The 24,338-nt window shown below is 39.8% G+C and overlaps 4 protein-coding genes across 5 annotated transcripts; all 4 read right to left on the bottom strand.

Moving 5' to 3' along the window:
* Positions 1–499: 499 nt before the first annotated feature.
* On the bottom strand, positions 500–4,766 carry LOC128440629 (P2Y purinoceptor 13). 2 transcript variants are annotated; one of them, XM_053423399.1, is made up of 4 exons: positions 4,366–4,766; positions 2,740–2,941; positions 2,263–2,652; positions 500–1,919 (listed from the first exon to the last, which is right to left on the bottom strand). In XM_053423399.1, the coding sequence occupies exons 1-4, from the start codon at positions 4,575–4,577 to the stop codon at positions 1,455–1,457; spliced, it is 1,269 nt and encodes a 422-aa protein (XP_053279374.1). In that variant the 5' UTR covers positions 4,578–4,766; the 3' UTR covers positions 500–1,454. The 2 variants fall into 2 exon arrangements, with proteins under 2 accessions (XP_053279374.1, XP_053279376.1); XM_053423401.1 differs by lacking the exon at positions 4,366–4,766 and adding an exon at positions 4,054–4,359.
* Positions 4,767–7,254: 2,488 nt separating this feature from the next.
* On the bottom strand, positions 7,255–9,125 carry LOC128440712 (P2Y purinoceptor 13). The gene is made up of 3 exons (XM_053423518.1): positions 9,036–9,125; positions 8,609–8,680; positions 7,255–8,410 (listed from the first exon to the last, which is right to left on the bottom strand). Exons 2-3 carry the CDS (start codon positions 8,625–8,627, stop codon positions 7,407–7,409), a joined length of 1,023 nt encoding a protein of 340 aa, XP_053279493.1. The 5' UTR covers positions 8,628–8,680; positions 9,036–9,125; the 3' UTR covers positions 7,255–7,406.
* A 1,231-nt stretch (positions 9,126–10,356) lies between these two features.
* On the bottom strand, positions 10,357–11,364 carry LOC128439691 (P2Y purinoceptor 13-like). The gene has a single exon (XM_053422082.1). It carries the CDS (start codon positions 11,362–11,364, stop codon positions 10,357–10,359), a length of 1,008 nt encoding a protein of 335 aa, XP_053278057.1.
* Positions 11,365–13,849: 2,485 nt separating this feature from the next.
* On the bottom strand, positions 13,850–17,698 carry p2ry12 (purinergic receptor P2Y12). The gene is made up of 3 exons (XM_053422835.1): positions 17,560–17,698; positions 15,515–15,775; positions 13,850–14,998 (listed from the first exon to the last, which is right to left on the bottom strand). Exons 2-3 carry the CDS (start codon positions 15,764–15,766, stop codon positions 14,153–14,155), a joined length of 1,098 nt encoding a protein of 365 aa, XP_053278810.1. The 5' UTR covers positions 15,767–15,775; positions 17,560–17,698; the 3' UTR covers positions 13,850–14,152.
* Positions 17,699–24,338: the final 6,640 nt, after the last annotated feature.

The raw sequence follows: 24,338 nt of genomic DNA, 5'->3' as shown, positions 1-24,338 counted from the left end.
CCCCTACCTTCTACCTGCACCCTATTAATCTGCCTCTGTTCTGTCGCCTACCTGTGTCCATGCATACTGCTAAGCAACGCTATCTCCTCGGTTTATTTAATTTCCATGAATGTCATTTAGAATTTTCTCATAATTCGATACTACAGGGTCATCTGTCAGGGGATTTAATCTGAGGGTGACGAACGGTCCCTCCCCTGGCTGCAGCCTCCGCTCCGACTGCTCTGTAGCTCATTAATTTCCTGCCCAAACATCAGCCTCTGTTGTAGCTGACAGTGGGTGGGTTGGAGGGAGACCATATTTCATTATTACATTAATCAGAGCCACATGCAGACATGATTGTAAATCGGGTGGGAGGTGACATTAATCCTGCAGAACCAGTCTGTGAATGGCGTGAAACCCATCTTCAGGTGTCGCCGCGTTGGGAAAAGTCAATTTATTCCAGTTCTATATATTTTCCATCGTCTAATTTAATTCAGAAATTAATCAGACACAACGGCAATTTCGTCAAAAGATTTAATCTATGTACTAGTTATTTTGGTGTATGGGCTCTTTTTGTCCTGGCGTTGCAGAGCGATAACTAGAGTTCCTGTTGCTCATCTGCTCAAATAAGATTGTAAGCATAGTTATCTGGTGAGTGAATCATAAAAGGGAAGTCACTACAAATAGCTCTAAATTTAAAACTTTGGTATGCATACTATCATTTTCCCACCACACAAAATAAAATTTCACATCCTGTTTGTGAGCAATCTCAAGTTTGAGAAACCTTTACTCTCTTGATCTAATTTCAAACAACATGTGCATATTGTAATTGTGGCTGTATTTGTTGTAGCCTACTCTTACAACATTTGGCCTATTCTTCGCTTTGACCTGTTACTCTGTTATAATCAGTATTGAGATTATCACTATAAAGACTGGACACCATGTTATTGTAGTATGAAACATATTATTTTATTATTAATATAATTATATATGTATTTATTGAACAGAAGGTAAACCTACAGCTCTAAGCATGCATCTATTGCCGTATTTTCTGCTCCTCTTGTTATCATTCAGTCCCTGGTCACAGTTTGCTTGCTGTTTAATTATTGGAGAATATGAGCTGTCAACATGTTCACCCTTTGGCCAAAGTTCTGTGAGGGGAAAGTGCAGTTTTAGCAAGATTAGAGAGTAGGAAGTGGAAAATGACAATAAGCACAATTAAGGAAATGACTTAGCAAACAAGTGGCAAATGTGCTTGGTTAGCACCGTATTCCAAACAGCCATTACTGGAAAGAAACTTCATCATTGATTGCCCGACTTCCCACAGTTTCTAAATTTAACAGTTTTTGGTCACATTGCGTTAAATTTATACAACCTTTTTTTTCAAGATAAATTCCTATTTACAAGTAAAGTAACACATGGCCCATCTTGCCGAGACCATAACAGTTGTGTTCCATTGTCCACTGTCCATTGTTTTACTGTGACGTCCCATTACTTGACACTTTGTTAGTGTTGCCCAGCTGGGACATTTCCATCTGAGTTGATGTTGCTGTTGTAGATTCCGTGGCACCTTTGTTGAACGGCTTCAGACAGAGCGTAGCGGTCAGTCTTTTCCTAAATACCTTGCACAGGAACACATAAATAAGCGGATCCAGAAATACATTCGTGGCCGACAGCCACAAGGTGGTTTCCTTGGCAATGTAGAGAGCCTGGCAGTGGCTCACCAAGTCGCGGGTTTGGGTCAGGGTGTAGGGAACTCGGGCGAAGTGGAAGGGAGCGAAGCAGATGAAGAACACCGCCACCACCACAAAGACTTTTGCTTTGGTTCTGCGTCGGGCAGCCTGACATCTGCTCTTTGAGGCTTTGTATGACTCGTAAACCTTCTTGCTGATGAATGTGTAGCAGAACACCATCAAGGCCAGAGTTCCCCAAAAAACCACCTGCAAATATACAACAAACAAACTTCAGGCAAGGCAGAGACTTCTCATGGCTTTTCTCACAGCTAATTTTCATCTCTTGTACTTCAGCAATTTGAAGGTCAGTTGTAGTATTAACATTTTAAAAGTTGTGTAGTTGATAATTGACTGTTAATTTGTGACCATTTGTGCAATCGTCAAACATTTTCATAATTTGCTTGTTCACTTTCTTGATGGGAGTTAGATGAGAAGATTGAGACCACTCTCATGTCTGTACAGTAGAATTTTAGATATTACTTTATAGCATAACTTTGCCTAGTCTGGAAACGGTTAAGAATAACAAAGATTATTAGCTCTTTGCAATTACCTGACAGAAGTAGTTGAATCCTTCATGCCACATCAGCCCTGCTTCGCTCTTCATGGATGTGCACTTCAGTTTGCCTCCAGAGACCCGTGGTGGTTTGTCACTGAGAATAACGTTGGGCAGTGCCAAAGCTAACATCACCACCCAGACGGCAGCACTCAGCCCCTGACCGACTCGGACCCGCTGCAGAGCACATTTCCCGAAGGGCCGGACTATTTTCAGGTAGCGGTCCAGGCTGATCAGACCCAGCAGGAGGATGCTGATGTACATGGTGATGTAGAAGAGAACCGCAGAGTATCGGCAGTGGAAGGCGCGCAGACGCCAGGAGCCCACGCCCGCGTCACTTAACACTCTCAGAGGGATGGTCAAAGTCATCAGCAAGTCAGCTGCCACCTGTTGGTAAAGGATGACAAGTTTATTTTTATTATTTTGTCTCACTTTAGAAGAACAGCTAGATTTCTAGAAGCCGTCACGTCTTACCACATTTTTTAGAAAGACCACAAATGTTGAGGTGCTGGGGATGCTGAAGAAGATCCATGCAGCCAGGGAGTTCAGTATCAGAGCAACTATGAAGAGGACGCTGTACAGACAGGGGAAAACCACTGCTGTTACGCTGGTGTCTCGGACACATTTGACGGAGGTGTTCGACAGGGTGCTGTTCATCTTGCAATCCTTGTTGGAGCTCTGGAAGGATAAGACAGACAGAAGAGATTAGACAGGCGTCCTAAAAAAATCTATAAAACGTGTATGAATTATGAAAAGAAGAAACACTCATCCTGTGCTGATCTTAGAACATAGTTTACACATTTATAGATCAGGACACTGTGTCTGCCGTTAACATTTACTGGATCGCCAAGAAATTCCTCAAAAAGAGTGTAGCCGAGTCATGAGTAAGTTTTCCAAGGAAGTTTTTTTCACTTATTTATAGAACAAGAATTGCACTCTGAGTGCAAACATCTGCCAAGGCAACAGTCCCATTATATTTTTAAACTCCTTACGGCAAAGGCCACATCATGTTTATCAGTTACACATTGGTGTTACTTTCAGGTTTCTCACCCCGTATGTTATGATACAGCGGCAGAAAAGAGCCTTCACCCCTTTGACACCACATGTAAATCCACTAGATTCAGTTTTTTTTAAATTAACATCTGAACCAATTTGCACACACGTACAGATTCCAATTCCCTAAGACAAGTCAACGAAAATGTTAATGAAAGATAACAAATCTCACATCCGCTGCACCAACATTTAGTAGGTTCTTCTCTGACCAACATCCACTAAGTTTCATTGTAATTCATTTAATGTTTTTTTGCGTAATCGTGCTTACAATCAAACAACATTAACAATTATGTCTGAATGATCATGTATCTCTATCTAACAACTACAAAAAATGTAAATCATACAAACTCTTGACATGCTGTAAACGCTTCATTTCAGAACATGTTAAGGTCATTTCAGAATTGACTCTCAAACCCAGTTCACAGTGGGAAGACTGTCACTTTAGTTCAACTGTCAGAATTCAATACCTGCTGGATTTGTTCATTAAGAATTCTCCTCCTGTCTGACAGTACATCTGTCTGGTGTGCTGTCTTTACACTGAAAGCCTTAACAGCTTAGAATTACCCTGAGCCAATGAGCAGGTGCCCTGGCAACTAGAACATACAGTACTCTCAGACCTTTGTCTGTTTTACTCTGCATAGGGATGTTAATTAGCTCCGTTACAAACATTGTTACACAAATCCTATCCTTTGTGCCCAGTATTTTATCCAGAAGAAGCCAATAATTGAGTCTTACCTCCTTGTTGTATCCTTATTGTCTGTGCCTGTGGGGCATGTGAAGAAAAATGACTAAAGCAATAGAAAAAAAATTACACTATTTCCAAAAAAAGGGAAGAAGTGAATTAACCAATTTCCCCTTTTGAACCAGCAGGAAGCAGGTGAAACTAAAGAAAAGCCCAAATTAAAAAAGCCTCCTATGTTGTTTCAGTTCTTTAATCAACCAAGAAACACTAACTCTCAACTTAAGAGGTTTCCGTCTCTCTGTGTCTCCCAGCATGTCTCTCTCCCCTGCCCGCTTTATGCATGTGTGTGTGTTTGATGCTCTTACAATGGCTGGTCTCTGGAGCTACTGTGAGGCTGTCTTGTCACAATCCCAAAGAGTTTGCCAGTCTTCCTCCGGGGTGAAAGAGCCCTTTCCTTCCTCGCTTCCTGTTGCAATTGTCTGGTGAGAAGCTTGTTCTGCTCCGTGCCAGTGCGCCTGTCTCCGCTGTGGCCTGCGTCACTTCTCAATTGCTGTTGACAGGCGCACACGAAAGTCATGGACTCATTTCTCTGCCCCACATCTCGAGACCTTCTGCGCCCCCACAGCTCCTCCCTCCATCGCCTGCTGCTTATTTACCACTTTTATATGTCCACCGTGTCTCATGAAGCTCAGCTGTGGTTTCAGTGGTTGAGAAAGACATATAACGGGTGCCATGTGCTGTGCTGCTTCTCATGAGATGGGTTTTAACTGTGGAAGCAACTTTGTTCAAGAGTCCCCCCCCACACATTATTCTTATGTACAGTTTGAACACATAGGAACACAACACATTTTTTTCATCCGGTTTTATTCCCGTTTGTGCTCTCATGATAAAAATAGTGCTCTCTGAGAACAAGACAACACGATTTCCTGTGTGATATCTGGGCCAAGGATAATGACAGATGGGGAAAAAAATAGTTGAGAGATGACATGTGTTTACTACAAGTCCCCGAAACTACTAATGCTATTGTTGTTATTATTTAATAAGAACATGTTTTACTGTTAATTAAGCAGGATCCAAATGGTCTGTACATTTTTTAACCTTATTTTACTTTAATTTACATCACAGTTTATACCAGATGGTCTGTTTATTGGTTTGAAAATATATCTATATTCCTATAAAGACCTATGAGACAGTTGATCCGGCCCACAAGTCGATACATAATTCAGATATACAAAAACAATATTATGACAGCAATTATATTTTGCAATCAAATGAAGTACAAAGTGGTCCCACTGGCTTTAAGCTTGTCAGGTCATGATCTCAGTAAACATTTTTATATGTGTCAACACTGACAGGCATCATGGCAAGAAATCTCAATAAAAAGTCAGTCTATTTCCAAACGTAATAGACAAACCAATAGATGTTTGTTTGTGTAGATAAAAGAAAGTACAGTGCTGTTGGAACACGGTCACAGTGATGACAAAGGCCAAATATGATCATCATAGCTGGAAACATGAAGCTAGACTGGATGAGCTATAAGGACAAATGTTCATGGATTAAGTTAATGCTCTACAACAGAGTTTGGGTTCCAATGATGCTGCGTTGGAGCTGCTTGAACCAGACACTGTCCGGTTTGTTCCAAAGAGTTAGTTTGTCTCGAAGAACCGTCACAGAGCATATTAGCCTATGGCACAAGATTTTGAAGAAATGCTAAAAGACAAGAAATGTCCTGTTATGAAACAACACAAAACTTCTTATTCCACCAAAACCTTTTTGAGTCAAGTTGAGGTTTTATAGTGTCATCATCATCATCATCAACACTTCCATCTGACATCAAATGTTAAGCAGTTAAAGCCATCACATTAGAAAGGTTAGTAGGATTTTTCCTTTTCTAATACTGGAGGGTAGTGTTAGGATTTCAATATTTTAGCTATAGTCTGTGTCTAACTCAACTCTAAATGAATAAAGATAGAAGTAGTTTGAGCCAGATAAGGCCTTCACGCAAATGATTAATAATAACCCTTTCCTTCCAAGTGTTTAATCTTGAAAATTAGAATGTGTCTGCGTCACAATGCTGTTTCGTTGTTTTGGTTAAATTGTTTTGAATGTCTGTACAAACAGAGCATTGTTTTGATATAGCAAGAACACAATAATCTTCTCTCCAATTGTCAACACCGTTGGCCCACATGCCATCAGCTGTGTCAAGGCTGGTCAAGAGATGAACATTTTGAGACTTGTCACTTCCTTATTTCAAAGCCAAGAAGGAGGGGCTACGCCTGCGCACTTTCGAGGAGGAAGAACCAAGATCTACTGTTATAAAATAGACAGGCGCCGGCTGTTTGATGCGTTCTGATGGGTCTTGTGTTCTGATGCGACTTGTTGGATGCCCATTGCTTTGCTGATTGTTACCTTTCATTGCTTTCTAAATAAATACTTGATTGAACAAACCGAGTTTGGCTCATCTTCTCATATTTAGGATAAACGAACACGCCTAACAGTAGCTTCATTTGAAAAGATTGTAGGCGGGAATATACAAGCGTTTGCTTCTGGATTTTCCTTTTCAGACACTATTACTTTATGACTGTTTGGACTTTGTTTGCACTGTCTATATTGTTTATACTTATTTTTTATATTCAATCACAATCAGATATCTGCTGAATGTTCACTAATTTAGTTTGGCTCTCAAGTGGATGTTATGAAAATTGCAATGGTCCGTAATAGGAAAAAGTCCCCCGGCTGGCGAATGCCTTTGTTTATTTTCGTGTTTGTTTACCACAGTGAGAAGACTTACACCATAACTTAAATTGTGAATTGCTAATAACATATAAAAGGCATTATCAACACAATATATCACTACAGTAAAAGGGAAGTGGTACTAGTTGCACACATCTTTTTATTCCTTCCAGTAAACACTGACATGCCACAAGGAGCAGAAATACAGATTACAAATCTGCAGAGCTGCATTAAAGACATGACCCATTCGGCAGTCACCACAAACCACATAGGAGTTCAGTGTGAGATACACAAAACGATACATACTTGTTTTGCATGGCAGCCTCATTTCTTATCTCCTAGAAATCACATTCAATATTGAATCTTCACAGCCACTGTAAAGCTGTGCTATGTTGACACGAACACACAATAATATTGTCAGCCTATAATGTTTATGTCACTCGTCCTCATTTTATTTCCGTTATATGGTTTTCAAGCTTTCAAGATTCACAAGACGTAAAACATGACAGCAAACTTTAATATGAATTCAAATAGTGATAATGAAGTCGGTAAATAGTAAGTAAACAGCAAACATGTTGAATAATATCTGAAGCAATAAACTGAGTCTACAAAATATGCATTGCCTCCTGAGTTCAGTCCGGTTCCATACCACTTTCAGGATGTCTCTCAGAATCTAAAGCGACGTAGCCTCTGCTTTGCCTGCTGAAGCTACTTTAAATGAGGTGGCAACATTCTTCATCATAGACATCAGCTTGTCCTTGAACTCTCGACACAGAAAGACGTAGATAAGTGGGTCCATGCAGATGTTCGTGTTGGCGAGCCAGAGCGTGAATTCTTTGGCGAACTTGCTCTTTAAGTAAGCGCAGGTGGTTTTGGACGAATGCTGGTGGACTTGTTGAAAAGTGTAAGGGATCCTGAAAATGTGGTACGGCGCGAACGACAAAAAAAAGACAAAGACGACCACAAAAACTCGAAGTTTGATCTTTTGCTTTCCCTGGTTGTTGTTACTCCCGGAGGTTTTAAAAGACTGGATGACTTTGTGTGCGATGCAAATGTAACAAACCGCAATGACGACACTGACGAGCCAAAAGAAAACATTCAGGTAGATCGTAATCTTCTTATGGAGTTCAACTCCAGCCGGTCCTTTCAACGTAAGGCAATTGGTGATCTCTGTCAAGTTGGCCACTGATTTGTTGCTCAAAATGATAGTTGGTAAAGCTGTGCCTCCGAACATTATTAACCACACTGAGCCCGATATCACTTTGCTCAGGGTCAGATTCTGAGCTAACTTGTTTTGAGGTGTCATGATCTTGAAGAAACGGTCCAGACCGATTAAGCCCAACAAAGCGATACACGTGTACTCTGTGCTGTAGAAGATGGAGATGTAGTAACGGCATGACGGTACAAATAAGAATTTTGACAGATGAGGCAAGTCAGCCGCAGCAATCCACGGGATGATCAGTGTCATGATAAGGTCGGCAGCGACTAGGTTTTTCAGGTACACCACAAAGGTGGTGGTGGACTTGAGGTGCAGGGACACCCAGGCTGCTACACCGTTCAGCAGCAGAGCTATGGGGAACATCGAAAAGTAGAGAGCGGGAACGACGGTTGGGTTGTAGGTGAAATCGTCGCACAAGGAATCATAAAGCAGCGTCTGATTAAACGCCATCACTGCACCTGCAGGAAAAAGGAAAGAATTGAAAACACACAGAACTCACATTTAAACTATGAGACTTTAAAGTATTATGTGGACAGTTAAGTATTTTAGCAGGGATCTCATTGTTACAAAAACATTATTCAACAACAAAATATTCGTCTGTCTTTATTAATTTATTTATTTCACTTATATAGAAGCAAATCGATTCTGATGGTTACCGTCAAATGTCAGATCCATCCATTAATCCAAAGGAATCAAAGGGAGCAGAGTGTTGGTCCTGGTGTTTCTTTCTAGATATAGTTGTAAATAAATGTATTTTTCAAGCAAAGGTTTAATAAACAATGCCAATAACTGTGATGCCCCTATTTTGCACAAAATAAAGCTCACACATTTCTTTTCAATTCAATTCAAAAGCATAGTTAACAGGAATCAGCTGGTTTTATTGATAAAGAAAAAATACAACATCAATGCATATTCATGGATTAATTTAGAATAATCTTTTTACGTGTAACGATACATAACAATACTATCCTTGCACAGCAACATGGTGAAAAGGATTTTTTTCAGAAGACGCAATAATGTAAGATTCAAACACTAGGTTCTGCCCTGATGACGAGATCAGTAAACATTTTGATAATAACTTACCAATGACGACTCAATTCACTCTTCTCAAAAACAAAGTTGCGACACGGACCTGCGTGTCTGACAAGGATACTGACCAGGCAGGTGTTTAAGAGACACAGTGGATTTTCCTAGCAAACAAATCAACGGTTCAGCTCAGTGAGAAGAGCAATTTATCAGGACATATGCAAAAAAAGGGAAAACACACTGGTCTTTATCCAAAATCATGTCAGACGTCATACACTGCTCCGCTCAGACTGTAGACACCTCGTAGAGCTCAGCGTTGGATTCAGGGAAACGAATGCTTCCTCAGGTAACACATTAAACATCACTATAGCTCTGATTGCAAGAGTGTGCAGCAACTGATGCAGTGACACCCTCTGACCAAAAGGTGGACTCAGTTGTCAGAGTCAACCGAACAGTCCAACAGGCCTCAGTGGAGCGTAGGGTCTCCTTATAGAGGACAGGCTCAGCAGCTGCTCATTCTGCGGATGGTGTTACAACTATTTTGCATATGTTAATAATAGTTTAAAAACCTGCAGGGCAGTCTAGATTATTGTGATGCATTAATTAAATTGGAACTTAGAAGAACATTGTTGGACATACCAAGTTGGTTTCTAAGACAGCAATTACAGAAGAATCAAATCATTTAAAGAGGTAATGAAAACCTGAATATAAAAGTGTATTTAGACAAGAGAAATACAGTGTTGGTTAATGCTTTTTTTCCAGGGATAATATTATATTTGGATACAGGATTTACAAGAATTTAGTGGAAATGTCTTGTTACTATTTAACTGAGTCATTGAAATAGTGTATCAAAACTATTACTAACACAATGTATACTGTATATTGTTCTTTAGTTCTGAAAAATATGGACTCTTAAGTGATACTTGATCTAAATCAATACAATTAAAAAAATATATAAACCTTATATATTTTAAGTACACTGTTCATTTAATTTTTCTTTTACCAAACTCATGTGAGACAAGGCTTAGTTATACAACAATAGAATCAGACACAAAAAAACAAAACAAATGTGGAAACTTCAAACTCACGTTTATTCATAGAGATTTTCAAAATTACACTTCAGCATGAATATTTGATAGAGAGATTACTATTCCTGTACTTCCTCATATATATCATTTATTTATTCTTTGACCTTTGGTTTTATTGATATAGTGGATATTCAGTCTTAATATAAGCTAATCTTAGGTCACTAGAGGGCAACATAAGGTTACAATAAAACATCTAAAGATAAGAAATTCACTGAGAGATCACAACAACATCATTTCTAACTAGGAATATCGTGTTTATCTTTTCTAACTTATTACCTTTCATTTTAAGATCAATCTCTGACTTTTTTTTTGTCTAAGGAAACCTCCTCATTCTCACCTGAAGACAACCCAACAAGGATCCCTCCAGCTTTCAGAATGCTGACCAGTTTGTCTCTGTACTCTTTAGACAGGTAGCTGTAGAGAAGAGGGTCCAGACAAATGTTTGTGGACGACATCCACAGGGTTATGTTATGAGCAGCCACCAACCATATATCCGCGCAGTCTTTATCGTCAGAAAATTCATATAGGGTAAAAGGAATGCGCAATATGTGGAGGGGCATAAAACACACAAAAAACACCAGGATGACCAAGAAGACGCGCAGTTTGGTTTTCTTCGTCCCTCGGCTGTTTTTGCTCCCGGAGTTCCTGAAGGACTGCACGACCTTCACGGTGATGCAGATGTAGCAAAATACGATCAATACGCTGACGAACCAGAAAAGAATCTCCATGAATAAAACCACAAAGGCCTGCAGTTTCTGACCAGCTGGACTTTTCAGGGACAAGCAGAAATCTCCTGAGTAATTACCAGGGCTCCTGTCGGTTAGGATGATGGTCGGGATGACCGTGCTGCCCAATAGCACCGCCCAAACCAGAGTGGACATCACCAGACTGAACGTCACATTCTGTCCCAGCACTTTTCCGAATGGTCTCACGATTTTGAAGAATCGGTCCAGGCTGATCAGACCAGTTAGACTGATACTCGCATACAGGGAGCCGTAGAAGACTACGTTAGAATAACGGCAGGCGAACGCCCTCAGCTCGACGGCGGCTCCAGGGAGCAGGGTCGCTGCCATGGGCGGCAGCATCAGAGTCATGAGCAGGTTGGCGGCCACCTGGTTTTTTACATACACGATTAAAGTTGACGTGGAGCGGATGTGCAAAGAAAGCCATGCTGATACTCCGTTGAGAAATAATGCAATGGGGAACTCGAAGATATAGAGGTATGAGACAGCCACATGTATGGTACCTGCGGAAGCGACACACTTCGAGGAGAGGTCTGATGTGTTGTTGGCAACCATCATAAAATCTGAAAGAAAAAAAAAAAGAGGCAGCTATCAAATCAAGACTGAATCTTTTTTAGTCTGCAGGACTCAAGATCCTAATCCTGAACTGGTCGGTCATCAGTTGGTTGGATTTTTCATTTTACTTACAAAAATGAAGACAGAAAATTAGTCACTAATAGTTGTTAGTTGTAAAATACATATTTTACAATCTCGGAGTCCCTCGGCTGAAAACGAATTAGCATCTGGGCTCATATTTTGAATGCCAGAGGATAGCTTGGCCATATTCACATGCAGAATATGTTTGATTACACATTATCTAACCCTGTGTCACTCATCTTCAAACAGTATCAGGTGAAAGGACGATTTACCATCGAAGACAAGGAAGAAGAAAGAGAATTTCTGACACACAGCTAATTTTGTTAAAGTTAAATTAAATTGAACTGCTACAAAGATGCACTGGCATGCATTTATGTATTGGAGCAACATTTAGCCATGTGAGGAAAGGTTTCGGAGATGAATGGTTAATGTCTGAAGCCAATAGGGGGCGTAGTTTTACATGAATTGCTCTGTGCTTTGTTGTCTTTATGAACTGAGAACTGCTCTACAGAATTCCAGCTGGCCCTGTTGGACCTGATTTGCATCTGACATTAACTTAGACGATATTTGCTACTATAATTATGTTTACATTGCTCAACCAGAGCATTTGAATGCACTTTGGTTGCTGAACTTGACACTTCCACTTTTGACACAGAACCGGGGAAGTTATGCAATTGTTGGATTAGTTTCTACCACAGTGAGCAGAAAAAACTAAAACAATGGATTGTGTTGGTTAATGTCAACACTTTATCAGTGTATGGAGAAATTTATATATTCAGTGTACATGTGTGCAGTTCAATTGGCTTTATATTAAATTAACGGTAAATACCCATATATTTTATTTTACAATTTGCAATAATTTTTGCAGTAAGATTCATATAACCGTTTAAATGTTATTATCTAGTGAAGACCTTGGTGTAGTAGAGCCAAACGACTTTTGATACAATGACTATTTTACAAAAACTATACTTTGAGCACAACCATTTCACAGTAAATGCCCTAAGAAACAAATTAGTTTGATCCAAATTAATCTGAATCTTAGCAAGTAAGAAAAATGCTTCTGTGGGAAAAAAATACATATATATATGTGTCTGTATATACTTGGCACTGTTAACTTTATTAAATTAAGATTTTACTCTTACTTCAACTGTTTTCTATGTTTGATTAATCTTAAGCTATCCTCTCCTTCTCTACACATTGATCACAACTTATTTGTGTCCACTACATCATGAGGAAGTTTAGTGACTGATCTTAAACAAACGTATAGGCCATGATGAGGCAGTATTGAAATTGTATATGCTCAGTCTTTGCATGCTTTCTCAATAACTAACCAAATATTTTAGTTCGACTCCCTGCATGACTTGCCATAGTAATCTGAAGAACCTTTTTTCCATAGAGTTGTGAGAAAAAGTATCATGCCACTCACCGAGGATGATGATCTCTTTAACTCCACCTTCACAGGAGAAATAACTAATGTGTCAACTCGTCCACCCAACAGATTCAAATCTATGACATTGTGTTGCTGTTGGGTAAAACCATTCAAATTCCCTTCACCGCGGTGAGCCATGTGTTTTTAAACTAGAGTGAAACCATTTCTGACTTTGAATAACAAATCAAGGTGGATTTTTTTCCCTATAGGTCTCCTCTGGCCATTAACTCCATATGCTTTAAACCTAAATGCTTCTTTCATTTTGACACAGTTACTTATGTGACTTAATATCCAAAACAATCACTCACTGATAATGTGAACAACTTTCATGCACATAAAAGTGAGTTGACAGGAGTTTACATGTAAGACTAGACGTTTAGTGTACAGGCAGACTGTGAAAGAGGAATAGGGGGATTGACCTTGACATTTTATTTTCAGTTTGTAAGTTGATATTTCACGATTAGAAGCTGTAAATATAATTTTTGGGGGGGAAGATCTAAAACTCTGCCTCTTGTCTTCGTTAAAATGAAGAAAGTGAAGCATCTTGTGAAGTTATGCTTTAGTCTTAGTTTCACAAATTAAAAAATACTTAATCTGTTGTCGTATTAACAACACATTATCATTAATATAAGGAAAAGTGTGCAAGTGTGTCTCTTCTGAAGACTTTGAGGAAGTTGTCTCTTTTGCGGAGGAGGAAATGTTTTGTCATTCTTTACCCAAAAAATGTTCTTCTTTATTCTCATTATATAAAAACACAATTACAACTTTATTCTCAAAATATTTGTTTTCAACTTCACCTGAATAATCCTTCGATGAAAACAGAAATGAAAGTAAAAATATATATCTTGAAACTCTCAATGTTACAAAAAACTTGGGCACACAACACAAAAGCTGTTGATAAGTGTTAATTACAGTGTAATAACTATGATAGATATTGATATAATGGTGATTTAATGATCACGTCGGATCTATTCTCAAAATATTTGTTTTCAACTTCACCCGAATAATCCTTCGATGAAAACAGAAATGAAAGTAAAAATATATATCTTGAAACTCCCAATGTTACAAAAAACTTGGGCACACAACACAAAAGCTGTTGATAAGTGTTAATTACAGTGTAATAACTATGATAGATATTGATATAATGGTGATTTAATGATTTGTTTTCAGTTGTTAGGGACAAACTATGAAATGTAGTCAAAAAGGTAATTTCTCATCGTTATGAAATAGCAACACCTCACTACCACGATACAAGTGTCTTTGTGCTGTGCAGGGACTTCATGTCCCCACGGAGGAGTCTCTCAGAGGGGTGCTGCCCGTGTCCCCGTCCGAGCCCCTCCCTGTCAGCCAGCTGCAGGAACCAGGAGGGAGCCGCAGGGTCTTGAACAGTGTGGTTCTGAAGGACTGGCAGAGGAAGAAGTAGATGAGCGGGTCTAGCAGGGAGTTCAGGGATGAGAGGAACAGCGTACTCTCTTTCAGCTGAAAGAAGAAGAGCTTGAGCTGACAGTCGAAGAGAACCCCTCGCGTCTGGCTCATGGTGTACGGCACACGGGCGAAGTGAAACGGCACAAAGCACAGGAAGAACACTGCCAGGACCAGAAACACGTTTGCATTGATTTTCCTTATGGGCGGCTGGGACGTGCGGGTTGTTGTCTGGCTTTGTGCTCGACATGCAGCCCCTCCAGGGCTGTGGGACTTACTGCGGGAGTAGGACCTGTACAGCTCTTTGGTTATCAGGGTGTAGCAGACTATCACCGTCACCAGGTTGCCCCAGAAAATAACTTGACAGACATGATTAACCACCACATGCCAGAGAAGCCCGGCCTCCGTCTTCAGGTCGCTACACTTGAAGTGTTGAGCAGTGGGGGTTTTGCACGTCAGGATCACATTGGGCAGACAGAGGACGAGCAGACAGGTCCAGATGAATCCCGAGAGCAGCTTCCGACGAGCCAACCGGGACGCGTTAGTGCCCCTGAAGGGCTTGAGGGTCTTCCTGCAGCGATCGATGCTGATGAGGCCGAAGAACAGGATGCTGATGTACATGGTGAGGTAGAAGAGCACTGAGGAAACGCGGCACACAAACACACGCAGGCCAATGGACGCCATGTTTGAGTCTGATAACACCTGGGGAAACACAAATCCCATTCAAATCACATCTTTGATTTGTATGATAACTGTTGTACTTATATCCTCGGCCAAATTTGGGTTTTAGATAATTCATTGATTCTTTGCTGATCAACTCCAGCGAATAATGAGAATAATGTTTGGGTTGCCAGGTTGTGAAACATCTTTATCCTCAAACAGGACACTACCCATTAACATGTAGTATTCATTAACTACTGATGGATTATTGTACAATCACTCTGATTGATTTACTACCATGTACGTATGCAAATAACTTGCTAAGTACCGATGATGTCTAATTAATTCTGACTTCATATTTTTTTCTGTTTATTTCTGTCTATTAATGGATTCTTGGAATAACCTTGATTAATGATTCATCAGAAATATAATTTGTTTCCATCGCCTAGCAACCAAACATGGCTGTATAAGTTCTATAACTAATCTATTAGAGATACTAACCAGATTAACCCTTAATTAAGTGTGCATTATAAGTAAGTGATACTGGTGTAACCAAACCTTGAAAGGGAACGTGAAGGTCATGATGACGTCCGCAACCACAATATTCTTCAGGTATATGATGAAGTGAGAGCGGGAGGGGATACGAAAGAACACCCACACCGCCACGCTGTTCAGTGTGAGTCCCAGCAGGAAGAGGACGGAGTAGAGAACAGGAAAGACAACAGTCTTCAACACGTTGTTACGTGAACAAGTGATATTGGTGAAGCTGTGATTGCCGGAGAACTGGGGGAAAGTTGTGTTTGTCTCCATGATTGTTGTCTGAAAAGAGAAAGATGTTCACATTATATTTTATCAATAGAATTTAGGTTTGACACAATTTAAGGTGACAGGTTTTTGTTCTTCGGGCTCTGTTAATTGTGTAAACCTTCAAGTTTCACCTTTAATCTCAGAAGGTGTGTGACAATATTAACTTAAGGGGGAAAAATAGTCTTTCAAAAGTCCTGTACTACACTTAAAGTTCTGATAAACACACAAAAAACAATGCACTACATCGCACTAGATGTAAGAATGGCATCGCACATCTCTTGTGCCAATCAGAAGAGACATCACAAAATTAGAAATCAGATCATTTTAACGCAAAGTTTCTGAATGGAGGCTGCATTCATTCTTAAATGGACTGTGTCTTTTGATACTTTCAAAGTATTTATATCTCACCCAGACCTGCTTTATAATAACTAGAGTAGTGCCTGTATAATAAAGACAAAAAATAAAATGTGGAGATCTCAAATTCTAAAGTATGGGACCTTTAGTTCTCAAATTTTCTGTGAAGATTCTCCCTCATCCATTAATGGCATCTTCAGAAGTTGTCCAAGTGCAGTTGCTTACGTACAACTTCTGGACATACTGCCCAAAATCAACATATTTATCATTTGGTAAGAATTTTTTTTTCATTCGATCACTTCCAGAAGTCAGACACTCTGTATCTATATCCACTCTGGTGACACTCCTCGCTGGGCTCTGGTTTCTTGAGGTGTCTCTCTGCTCTTGGTCTGGTCTTCAGCAGCTTGAATGAATCTCACTTGGTCCGATGTTAGGTGACTGATGTTCCGGATCATTGTTATGATGAGTGGGTGGAATGTAATCCACCCGCTAAATATACATAACAGAACTATGAGCTTGTTGCAAAAGAAAAGGTTTATGAGCGGTTCCTCTTTCGTCTATGATTTCCTTTTCCTCATAATTTCGATTGTGGTGGACTTTTGTTTCCACAACTTTAGAGTGATCTCTAAAAGTCTTCTCTGGATTCTTGATAAGGAAACCTTGGTCCCTGAGGGCATTATTTACTACCATAAAAAAAGAAAATTCTGCTCAAGTCCTGATTTTGGTAAACAAACTTTGACATACTTTTTTATTGATTGCTTTTTTTTAACCTTATTATTTTCTTCTGCATTTGCATGGTCACCTTATATTCAACCAATCGATAATTCAGTCAAACTTTTAAACAAATACAATTCAAATCAAAGTGCTTTACAGATGATTGACCAAACATAGGCGCATGTTACAAATAAATAAATATTTACTCCAACAGTAAGGGACTAACGCATAACATAGCAATAAATAATTAAAGAGAGGATAAAAGATAATACGATAATTAAATATGATCATCACTAAAAGCTTAGAAAATAAGATAAGATAGATACAAATTAGGAGTAATACAAATAATAAAGCTACAGAGTAATTGAAAACAAATAGGTGGGTTTTTAATTTACCTTTATTGACAAATTACTCCGAGCCCCATGTCAGCTTTTATGAATGAATTGAAGCATCACACTGTTACCCAAGACACATCCAGTGAGCGAGTGTCCAATTGAAAATGTCAACACTGTGTTAAACAGGCAACAGTTCACTAGCGATGGACCGAAACCTATTGGAAATAAAACTGATATGTGAAAGTTTAATAAAGTATCTATTGTCGTATTTATAGCTGAAAAGCAAAATTTGCAATAAGAATAAACCAAAGTTACAGAATCTGTAAACTCAACACACTCTGCACACTCAGCCTGTTTTATTATAATAAATATAAGTAACATTTAGTAACTGACCTTTTAATTTAGCTGATGAAGCAGAATCAAAGTCCCAGTTCAGTTGACGTGGAGCCGTTTAGTCCCTTCTGCTTCTATATTCTGTACCAATGTGGTCTGATACTGACCATTTGTCTTTGTGTGTGTGTGAGGGTTTGTGATGTAAAAGTAGCACAAAGACTTTCTCTTTCCTTCTCCTTTCTGTTTCCTGTCATGTGGAGCAGCAGCTGGCGACATGTCTACATCTATTTGAATAGACATGGAGTTTTCACTTCAGTTCCTGGGAATTTAATTGGAGCCGATGATAAATAAATTAAACCCAAGCAAACAGGCAACAGCCAACAGGCACAGACACACAACCACAGTATCAATCAAATAAAACATTCAGTAGTCGTCATCTTCTCCTGAGCTATTGTTGTGTATTGTGGCTGTGTATTTATAGTTAAGTCACAAGTATTGACAAGTTGTTCAGATTAAGGTGCTAAGAATCAAAAAATATGACACTCTTCATGGTTTTTTCATTATATGATACAAACCAATGTGCTTCCCCTTCTTTTCATCTTTCACTTCTGGCCACCACTGTTTTTTTTTACTAAATTAACATTGATGAGGTATGTTACCAAGTAAGAGTTATCCAGGGCATAAGGTCACATTGTGAGTAGCTGGATGCATCCTCTTAGTCTTAAGATTTCTTGAATGCCTTTCTGTTATGTGAAGTATTGTTCTTTTAGCTTAGCGCAATTGAGCTGCTCTTTTCTGTTGTATTATTTTTTTATTTGTTGTTTTCAGTGCTTGACTGCTTCTCCTTTTATTGGTCTTCTTTATTTGCCCAAAACCAAATTGCACTGTGTTGTATTGCATTTTCTATATCCTGCGTGTTACTGATATGCAGCCTATCCTGAAGTATGTCCAGGACAATCTGTTGAAGTATTCATGACTTTAACACACATTTCACATTTCATTGGTGCATGTATAACTATTCATAAAACCAAACACCGTAAATAAGGTAACATGGTTAGACTTTTTATGCAATATAACGCAGGTCCATCAAAAACAAACATCTTGGAAGCAGATGGTACTAATACCTGCTGTTCCGCAATGGAAAAATATGAAATGGTTTTTGGCAGATTCTTCACCGATATAAAACTTTTTTTTTCCAGTCCTCAAAGACCCATTCAGATTTTGAACTCAGTCTCCTCCCAGGGTCATTCTATCTATAACCTGTCACAGCGGGGTCAACAAGTCACCGTCCAGGTTGTAAAGCAAACCACTTAAATCTGCCCTCACTCTCCAGCCTCCCTCTGTTGGAGACAGACCGTGAGGAAACTTCTTTCAATTAAAACCTGTCTGTCATAATGTCCAGCAGACAGACAGCCCAGACTTTAGTTCTTCAAGTGAAACACAATGGCAGAAAAACAACAACTGCAAAAGTGATATTTATCAAGATTTCATTGCATTGAAATAATTCTCCAGTATGAAGGTTGTAGTGTAACACAGTTATAGTAATGATGATGATGATGATATTAATACATGTGGCCTCTAAATGCTAGAGCATAAATAAACTCTAAAGTATAAATAATATCATAGGAAGACACATTAGCACAAAGTAAGATTAAAAGCCCTTTTTAGAGGCATTTTGTTGTGCATTTAATGTTAATGTTCTAACCCTCATGCCAACATAGTTTTTTTTACTGAACTGCTAATGTAATTAAATGCATCTAACTTTGTTTTAAAAGATAAATACACTAATTTCTATTAAGGCAGAGGAAGTGCAAAAGACTGTACGTGTAATAAATAACGTACATCTAATAATTTACTCTTTTCCATAAAACATGCAGTTTCACAAGTATGACTGTACCATAGTCATTACTAAAGCTTTTTATAACAATAAACCTCATTGATAAACACCCCTGTACACTTCTGCACATGGTTTGTACTTCTCTCCTGATCACGTGACCCTGATGGCCTTCTGCCCCTGGTTCCGTGGAGTGCCAGCAGTAAGCATGGCAATGCTGCAACTTCCCGTGTCTGGGGCAAGATCGGTACAGTCAGCAGCATTCATTTCCTAAATAAATGCTCATCTCAATGTGTGTGTGTGTGTGTGTGTGTGTGTGTGTGTGTGTGTGTGTGTGTGTGTGTGTGTGTGTGTGTGTGTGTGTGTGTGTGTGTGTGTGTGTGTGTGTGTGTGTGTGTGTGTGTGTGTGTGTGTGTGTGTGTGTGTGTGTGTGGGGGTGTGGGGGTGTGTGTGTGTGTGGGGGTGTGTGTGTGTGTGTGTGTGTGTGTGTGTGTGTGTGTGTGTGTGTGTTCTCTATTTTCAAGACCGGTCCCAATCAAGCAAAACACAATTAAAGTTAGTGCTGAATTGGAGTGAGTTAAAGGTCAGGCATGAATTATGCGTCTGTGTGTTCATGACCTTATATCTTTGTGAGGACAATTATATGCATAGACCCTACAGATTGAGGACATTTTCGGAAAGGGAGGCCTTTTTGACCGGTCCTCACTTTTTCAATGGTTTTAGGATTAGGCATTTAGTTTGGATGGGTGAGATTAGGGTAAGGGGCTAGGAAATGTATTTTGTCAATAGGTGACCTCACTAAGATAGAAGTACAAACATTGACTGCACAGGAGGACAGTTTCTACACCCTCCATTTTTGCAGGCAATAATTTCCCCCAAAGCTGTGATCTATGATGCACATCTGGGTCTGATAAGGGCATCAAACATGCGTTCTCCTGGAGAGAGCTCAGCAGCTACACACAGCCACACTTGCTGCTTCTCAGTTAAGTCTATGTGTGAGTCACCATTTCATTTTTTTTCTAATTTGCTTCCTTTTCTTTTGCTTCAATTCTTTGATGTGACACGATTGGGTCAAAAGGTCGATCAGCTTTTGAAATGATGTGCTCTGCTTTTGTTTTGGTAATCAAACTCCAAAATAAACTCAAGTACCAGGTTCTTTGTCAGATTAATTCCAACACAGAGACCAAAGCAGCACGAGACACATTTCACCTACACAGTAACCCATGTCAGCTTCCTCTCAGACAGACAGGAAGAAGGGAATGAGGAGAGGAAATAAAAAGAGTGTGACGCAAGACTTGACTGAAATTTCATTTAAACCCCTCTGAGCCTCTTAACCCCCCCCCGCCCCCCCAATCCAAAACGCATGTACACACACACACAAACACACACACACAATACCATTCTGTAAAGGCACAGTCTTTCTTTCACGCAGCCCTTTACCTTTAGCTCACCACTCTCTCCCCAGACCACAGGTCTACGGATACATCGCCACTGTCTTGCCAACAGAGTAAAGATAAAAACTGTTCCATCACCTTGTGTTGTTAATAACGCTGGAGAGAGTGTGTGTGTGGGGGGGGGATCTCCTCTCTGCACACACGGCTCATCAGGAGCACCAGAGGGTCGTATTGTGGAGTCGAATTCCTGGCGTGAATTATTGTTTCAATGCGCCCCCTGTCTCTGCACATGGTGAAAGGCCTCCGGGCAGAAATAGACTGTTTTTACATAACCTTTGGAGAGGCTCTTTTACGACATGAGGGAGACTGAGGTTAAGGAAAAGGTGATGAAAAGAAACTCTCGGTGTTTGAGGGGCAAACATCAAGCTAATAACAGACACAGGGCTGTAACAGCTGTGGTGTGGAGAGCCTGCGTGATCCGAGGGCAGGGTGAGGCCAAACCGTGACCTCTGACCTCTGCAAACAGTCGACGGTCGATCATCTCGTCACCGCGACAGGTAAAACGACACAAGAAAGGAAATTCTCACCACATAGAGAAAGAGAGAGAAAACATTGAGGGTGGTCTTTGTCGCGTGTTTGTTTGTGACTGTCTTTCTCGTTTCCTTTGGCTTCACTTCAGTTTCTCCTCACAGGGTTGAAATGTGTGGGCCACACTTTGTTATGACAGTGTAAGGTTTCTTCAGCTACTGCCGCGGTTCTGCCGTCCATACGGTTATCCAAACTGACAAATGTGAAGCAGCTCCCGTGGAGGTGAAGAGGGACATGGGTGGGACTAAAAATAACACTGTTAGCTACACTGTTGCTACCGTTTATTGAGGATGAAACCACATTGCCTGTCAAACACCATCACTACACTCTTTGTGATTGCAAAAAAATAAGTTTACTGAAATGGTCTACGTGTTCCACTGGAGCTGCTAGTTTTATTTATTTAGGAGCTTTAACTGCTGAGTAGTGCATTTCTTGATTTCTCATGAGCCTCATGTGTGGTACGGGTGTGTTGACATCAAGACTCCACACACACAAACACACACACACACTAATTCTGTTTTTCCTGTTTTAGTGAAGACAATCATTGACATTGCACATTTCTGAGCCCCTTATACTACAACCTTAACCACTACAACGATAGTCTGTATATAAAGAGGGACCATGTATCTCTATTGTCCAGAAATTAAGGCAAAATATCTTCCATACCAATTACCACAAGCTTTCCCATTCTGGTTTGACCACTGGTTAGAATTTCTTTGCATTCACAGCTGTAAATAGAGATTAGCCAAAAGTTTGTCTGGATCTAAAACACCAAGAAAAACATTGCTGTTTGTGTTTTGTGTGGAGAAACGCTTTAGTATGTGGAAGACTGTAAACAGGGGGGGTGATCAAGTTGCTTTAGCATCACTTTCAGGGAGCTGACATATCGTCCATCTTTAAATCCATTCAGTGATCATAACTAAACGCATAATCCCAAAGTTTACCTGGACCTATATCTGACCCTAAAATAAAGTGTTAACCCTCAAACAGGCCTTTTAAAAATGACAACCTAATATGTCCTCACAAAGATATAATTACAAGTGTTTACAATACACACACACAAATATCAGTGGCTCCAAGTGGCTCCGGGGCTTCAGTTTCTGCTGGTGAATGTTGTTGATTCCAAGCTCGGCTCCAGTGTGATGCTCACTGAGATGTTATCCTAGCAACTGCTTTTGTTTTGGTCTTGCTACAAATCATCACTCATCTCTAAGGTCTGGCATACGCATCAGTCACAGACCTACTTGACAGCACCTGGCTCCACAACTGATTTGTTCACCCTGATACTAATTCAAATAAAGTGTGGTGTTGCATGTCTAACATATGCAATTATATGTGTGAAAGGAATCTAATTCAAACTTTGCCCACAGTGCCTATGGCGACTGCTTCTTAACTGATATACACATCATTAACAAACTTGTTATTACATGCCTAATCACCATGATTACACTTAAAATTTCACATTTGTGTAATTAAAGTTGTACAATTTAAGTAGTAGCATAATATTAACAAGCATCTAGATCAAACAAAAACGAGTTACAACTGTGAAGACGATCATTAGTATTGGTTTGATATTATACTGGCCGATGGGTCATGAACCTCAGGTGAAAATTAGCCGAGGTGTTGTGTGTTATATTCACACCTTACAATAGTTTCACCTGTATTTAAGACCCCCTACACACAGTGGTAAGGAACAGACACAAGTCTGGAGATGGAAAAACCCTCAATTCTGCAATAAAACCAAAGCTGGGACACTTTTCAAATGCTCCTGGCACAATGTCGATCACATCCCTCCTTAAGATTCTCATCCATGGTGCTCGTCTGATACTCCCTCGAACCACCTCTGAGAAAGCAGGATGCAGAGCTGTGGCTTGAGAATTGAAAAAAAAAGGGACAACAGCTTCCTTTGTGAGGCTGGCCACTCTGGGATACCAGGCATATTTGACAGAGCGTCTCTGCTTGCTCACCACAGACCTGTCTGCAAACAGAGGGTAGTAGATGGGACAGGGCAGAGAGTCACCTTCAGTTTCAGTGGACATTACACGATCCAAAAGGACAAGTTCATGAACGAATGTGAACAAAATAAGGTGGAAGTGGTTTAAACCTGGAGTTTGTTCTTGTTGAAATTAACTTTTTTTAACATGAATAAAATCTATAAAACACAAACCAAGAAATTTCAAGGCCGATAGAGATAACATGGTGAAAACGCCTCCCCTGTGTTCCATCGAGTTGTTTGCAATAAAACCATCCCAGCAGATTCCCTGTCTGCTTTCAACTCTGGATACAAACCAATAAGCAATAAAATGATGTGATACAAAGCTGCTTCAGGGAAGTTCCACCACAATGTTTATGATCCAAGTAGGAAACATGACTTCATTAGTAGCCGTTGAGCTCAGGGCTATAATGACAGTCTGTTTCCCTGCATGTCATCATGGTGTCTCAGGTTGCTAGGTGCCGTAAAGATGTTTGTTTCAGACATGCCGCAGCAGGTGGCCAAATTGGTCTCGGCTAAAATTATATAACTTCCAGTATAGCACGATATATAGATCTGTTTGTTGAACTTCCATTTGTCCAAAACATATTTAGGATCCCAGAATTACATTTAATGATTGGAACTGTTGATAACATCTATCTGTTTACTTGTTTTCACTTTCTGCTTCTGTTGTCTTTTTATTTTTTTGAGTTTAGTTTATTCCTCAGCTTACAATGCATCTAAATTGCACATTGGCATTCTAATTTAATGTTATTTCCGGAATCACGGAGGAAATGCTTACCACAGACACGTCTGAGTAGGGAAAGGCTATTTGCGAACACATGGCAATCTTTCACAACAAGCCAAGAACTTGTCAACAGCTTTGTCTTCATGTATTGGAAAAAATGACTTTTCAAAGAATATGGGAGCAACAGGCAACTTATAGAGGACACAGAACGTTGTATCAAATATGAAAGTTCCCTCATCTCTGTGAAGACCTTAATGTTTGCAGGCCACGATAAAATTAAAGCCATGACCAATACTATAGATG

This window comes from Pleuronectes platessa, chromosome 5 (assembly GCF_947347685.1).
Source record: "Pleuronectes platessa chromosome 5, fPlePla1.1, whole genome shotgun sequence".
Classification (NCBI taxonomy): Eukaryota; Metazoa; Chordata; class Actinopteri; order Pleuronectiformes; family Pleuronectidae; genus Pleuronectes; species Pleuronectes platessa.
Note: the sequence above shows the minus strand (reverse complement) of the source record. Positions and strands in the feature narration are given on the sequence as shown.

Bases quoted from the DNA above. Each gene is read 5' to 3' on its own strand.
- LOC128439691 (XM_053422082.1), bottom strand. From the start codon at position 11,364: ATGGTTGCCAACAACACATCAGACCTCTCCTCGAAGTGTGTCGCTTCC.
- p2ry12 (XM_053422835.1), bottom strand. From the start codon at position 15,766: ATGGAGACAAACACAACTTTCCCCCAGTTCTCCGGCAATCACAGCTTC. The intron at 14,999-15,514 runs GTTTGGTTACAC...GTGTTTCCCCAG, and splicing joins CCTTCACGTTCCCTTTCAAG to GTGTTATCAGACTCAAACAT.
- LOC128440629 (XM_053423399.1), bottom strand. From the start codon at position 4,577: ATGACTTTCGTGTGCGCCTGTCAACAGCAATTGAGAAGTGACGCAGGC. The intron at 2,653-2,739 runs GTAAGACGTGAC...CTTTACCAACAG, and splicing joins TGGTCTTTCTAAAAAATGTG to GTGGCAGCTGACTTGCTGAT. The intron at 1,920-2,262 runs GTAATTGCAAAG...GTATATTTGCAG, and splicing joins GATTCAACTACTTCTGTCAG to GTGGTTTTTTGGGGAACTCT.